General features: G+C 42.7%; 1 protein-coding gene across 1 annotated transcript; it reads left to right on the top strand.

Annotated features, from left to right (window-relative positions):
- Positions 1 to 412: 412 nt before the first annotated feature.
- Positions 413 to 3742, top strand: LOC141392369 (uncharacterized). Its single transcript, XM_073965318.1, has one exon. It carries the CDS (start codon positions 413 to 415, stop codon positions 3740 to 3742), a length of 3330 nt encoding a protein of 1109 aa, XP_073821419.1.
- The last annotated feature ends 1200 nt before the right edge of the window (positions 3743 to 4942 follow it).

The raw sequence follows: 4942 nt of genomic DNA, 5'->3' as shown, positions 1-4942 counted from the left end.
TTTTCAACGTATAATTATTTTTTCATATAATTATAAGTGTGATTTTGAGTACAAGTGTACTTATTTATCATAAAAATACCTTTGTAAAAGGTCTAATTTATTATCAAATTCTTGAATTTAGACTTTTTCACAATTTCAAGGATTTTTTCATACATTTCTGCCGTTTTAGTTGTCCGCTTTCTCTAAAACTGACCGTATTTTCCAGTGTTCTTTGGTTTCATTATCACTTTTGAATACTTTTCCTTGAATTCTGCCTAACAAAAAAGTTATTTCTTGCCATTTATACAGCAAATTTCTGTACTAAAGTTGTTTTTATCTCAACTTTTTTCTCGAAAGTTCCAATTTCCGTCTATTCGACGTACATTTGTTACGTTTTTGTTCATTTTTCTTTCGATTCGAAGTTATTCTCAAAATGTCTCTAGATTCGTTCATTCGTCTAGCCGACACCCTCGTGGGATTTGACGCTGATCTGGCTAATAATATTCTTCCAGTCAACTCTGTTCACTTAATTCGGCTTCATACCGAGGAAATAAAGTCCTTATGGACTAAAATTAAATCAGAGTATGACACTTTCGTCAAAGACTATGTTTCAGAAGCCCACGAGGAAGAAGAATCAGGTGACGAAGATCAAGCTTCTGGACTGGACACAATTCGCGCTAAGTTCAAAACCATTTACCTTACTTATTGTAAGTGTATTGCCAAATTGTCCGAAATTTCAGACGAACTGCGGGCAGATGCTGCTCCTAAGCAATCTCCAGCCCAGTCTAGTCCAGTTCCTCAATCCCATTCCTCCAACATTCCTTCAGGATATTCTTTCAATTTGCCACCTTGCGATCTTGAAGTTTTTTCAGGGGATTCTATGGCATGGCCCACATTCCGTGACATGTTCACTGCTATGTACATAGATAACTCCCGTCTCAGTTCTGTGGAAAAACTGTTTCACTTAGTCCAGAAGACCAAAGGTGAAGCGAAAGAGATCGTTCAAAAGAGTCCTCTTACCAATAGTGGTTTCTCCCAAGCTTGGTCCAATCTTAGCGATCGCTATGAAAACAAGCGAGCTCTCGTCAATGGCCAGCTTAAGGTCCTCTTCAATTTACCGACTGTTCATTCCGAGTCCTCTCAGGGTCTAAAACGCCTTCAGCGCGATATAAATTCCTGCATTTCTGTCCTGAAGACCTATGATATTGATGTGAAGAGCTGGGATCCGATCTTCGTCTTCTTATGTTCCAACAGACTGCCTGATTCAACACTCACGCTTTGGGAACAAACTCTATCTGACAAGTCCAGTATTCCACGGTGGGCGGAATTGGACAAATTTCTGACCAACAGGTACCTAACGTTAGAGTCTGTTTCCGAGATGCGTAGAGGTGTTCCTGGGTCCAGTCATAAGGAAAATTCGTCCGAAGGGAAGTCGAAGCCTTCCAAGAAGTTAAGTTCGTTCCAGAGTAAGGTCTCTGATCCAAAGTGTCCCTTATGTCCGAATGAGGCTCACATTATTCGAAAGTGCCCAAAATTCCTAAGGATGAATCCTGATGTTCGCAGTTCAGAGATAAAGCGACAGGGGTTATGTCTCAATTGCTTCTCAAAAACACATTCGGTCAAGAATTGTCCCAGCAAACATAACTGCTATACTTGTAATAAGCGACATAACACGCTTCTTCACAAGATTCCCGCCAATTCCGCTTCCTCCGTACCGTCTTCTGTATCTAACACAGCCTCCAATTCAAATCTCAATCCCAACTCTGCTTCATTCTCTCGTTCAGAAATACAGTCCACTAGCAACGGAGTTGGGAATGTGCAAAGTTATTTTTCGACTAATACCCAGGGAGTTTTGTTAGGTACAGCTATGGTACAAATTGTGCACAATGGTGTAACTTATTCAGCTCGTGCTCTATTCGATTCAGGTTCAGAGGGCACATTTATTACGGAGCGTTTGTTCAATCAAATCAAGTTACCCTTCAAGCGTGCAAATGCACAAATTTCCGGTTTAAACAATTCCAATTCTGCCAGTGTACGCAAACAGTGCACTTTCATTCTTTCCTCGAAAATTTACCGCAAGTTTGAGCTGACTGTGTCTGCGTTTGTTATTCCAAAGCTTTCGGGTAATCTTCCAAGCCATTCTCTTCCGACATCGTTCTTCAAGAATCTTCCAAATATTTCGTTGGCTGACCCACATTTCTTTAAGAGTTCGCAAATCGACTTGCTTTTCGGTAGCGACGTTCTACCTTCTCTAATGCTTTCCAATTCAAAGGCTGGGATTTGTGGCTCTCTTCTTGCTCAAGAGACCATCTTCGGATGGATCTTAACAGGTCCCATTGGCAAGAGTTCATCCAGGTCAGTCAATATTACTTCAAATTTCTGTGAAATCTCTTTGCATAAAGAGATTTCACGCTTTTGGAAGGTGGAGAATCTTCCAAGGAAGAACTTCTTATCCCCTTCCGATCAACTGTGTGAAGATCTTTTCAAGTCCACTACTACCAGATATGTTGTTCGGTTGCCCTTCAAGGAGGCAAATGCTGATGGTGTAGGTTTGGGACATTCCAGGTCCAGTGCTATGGCTCAGTTCCTTAGGAACGAAGCTCGACTCATGCGAACTCCCGAGTTAAAGGAAGAGTATGATCGAGTTGTTCGGGAATACAGTGAGTTGGGTCATATGCACTTGGTTCCTTCTTCCAGTTCTTCCTCCCGTACTAATTATTATTTACCTCACCACGCGGTGGTCAAGCCTGATCGCGCATCCACAAAGGTTCGAGTGGTTTTCAATGCGTCCTCTCCTTCTTCAAGTGGTTTGAGTCTCAATGATATTCTTCATACTGGTCCAATTCTACAATCAGACTTAACCATGCTAATTCTAAGATGGAGATTCTTTCGTTACGTATTCAATGCCGACATCGAGAAGATGTATAGGCAAATTCTAGTTCATCCAGAAGATGCTAAATTCCAGAGGATCTTATTTCGTTCTACTCCAAATGAAGAAGTTCAAGATTTTCAGTTACAAACAGTAACATTCGGTGTGAATTCGGCACCTTACCTTGCAATTCGTGTTCTACATCAGTTAGCTGATGACGTTCTTTCTGAGATTCCTAGAGCGAGTGACATTCTTCGCAACTTTATGTACGTCGATGATGTTTTAGGTGGTGCTCATTCCATTTCGTTGGCACTAAGTTCTATTCAGGAGTTGCAATCTGCTTTGAAATCCGCAGGCTTCTCCTTGCGGAAATGGACCGCAAATGTCAAAGATATTCTGACTGATATTCCTTCCGAACATCTACTTCGAAAGGACTTTCTTGAGTTCGAAGAAAGTAGTACTGCCAAAATGCTAGGCATACGATGGGATGCTCATTCCGATTCCTTCTTCTTCATGCCCAAACCATTCTCCGACTCAGTCACCTATACCAAGCGATTACTTCTTTCGCAAATAGCGAAATTATTCGATCCAGCCGGTTGGCTATCTCCTTGTGTGGTTTCGGCAAAAATTCTGATGCAGAGAATCTGGGCGTCTGGTATCGAGTGGGATGAGACTTTATCCCACGACATAGTTTCAGAATGGCTGCGTTTCCAGGCGGATTTTCCGTCCATCGAAAAAATCAGAATTCCACGCTGGGTAAATTTCACTCCAGCCAGCACTGTTCAATTCCACGGCTTCTGTGACGCGTCAGAAAACGCGTATGCAGCTGCGTTGTACCGTTCGCATTTCTTCCGGTGCTTTTGTTTCAACGCACCTAGTCTATTCGAAGACTAAAGTAGCTCCCTTGAAAACCCTGTCCATTCCGAGACTTGAGTTATGTGGAGCAGCACTTCTTTCAGAGATGATCGATAGCCTTCTTCCGCTGTTGGACGTTCCGTCTTATTCCATATTCTGTTGGACGGACTCCACAATTGTTCTTTCGTGGTTAGCTAAGCCACCTTGTTTCTGGAAAACGTTCGTGGCGAATAGAGTTTCCAACATAATTCAGGTTGTTGATTCTTCCAAGTGGCGTCATGTCTCTTCCGAGACGAATCCTGCCGATCTGGCAAGCAGAGGCGTTCTTCCGTCCGACCTAGTCGGTAATGACTTATGGTGGCAGGGCCCGCATTGGTTGCGAGATTCACCGACAACGTGGTGCGCAGATAACGTTCCAGTTTCGGAAACCACTCTGGAGAGGAAATCCGTTCACGTAAATTTCGCCTACTTTTCCGAATTTGAAGATGTTCTAGAAAGGTTCTCTTGCTTTGGCAAAGCCCTTCGTTCTCTCGCTATAGTCTATCGATTCATCTCCCGTACGCATCCAAGGCATCGTTCAAATTCTGTCCCTCAATCTGGTCCCTTGACTAGTGACGAGTTAAACCTGGCACGGAATCGCTGGATTCAAGTGTGTCAGAAAGCATTCTACCCGAACGAGTATAATGCATTATCTGCTAAACGCTCCATTCCTGCTTCCAGCTGTATTCGAAACCTTAATCCTTTCCTAGATTCGGAAGGAATAATTCGTTCAAGTGGCCGACTTTCTTCCTCACCTGGCTTATCTTTTAATGAGAAACATCCATAATTCTTCCTTCCAATTGTCATTATTCAAAGTAGCTTGTTTCATTCGTTCATTCGGTAACTCTTCATGGTGGAAACCAGCTAGTTCTGAGAATTATTCGATCTCAATACTGGATTCCGAAGGTCAAGAATCTCATCAAGGTTACCATAAATAAATGTAAAGCTTGCATTCTGTACAAGCATCGTTGTCAGCGACAATTAATGGCTGCACTTCCTCCAGAAAGAACTGAGTTCTCTCGTCCGTTCACCCGAACTGGTCTTGATTTCGCAGGGCCTTTCGATATAAAAACCTATAACGGTCGTTCTTGCCGTATCACCAAGGGATACGTATGCGTTTTCGTGTGTTTCTCCACGAAGGCTATTCATCTGGAAGCCACATCGGATCTTTCGACATCCACTTTTCTTTCCGCGTTTCAC

Source organism: Musca autumnalis, unplaced genomic scaffold, assembly GCF_047663935.1.
Source record: "Musca autumnalis isolate F117 unplaced genomic scaffold, ASM4766393v1 scaffold_2, whole genome shotgun sequence".
Classification (NCBI taxonomy): domain Eukaryota; kingdom Metazoa; phylum Arthropoda; class Insecta; order Diptera; family Muscidae; genus Musca; species Musca autumnalis.
This window is presented reverse-complemented; position numbering and strand designations above follow the sequence as displayed.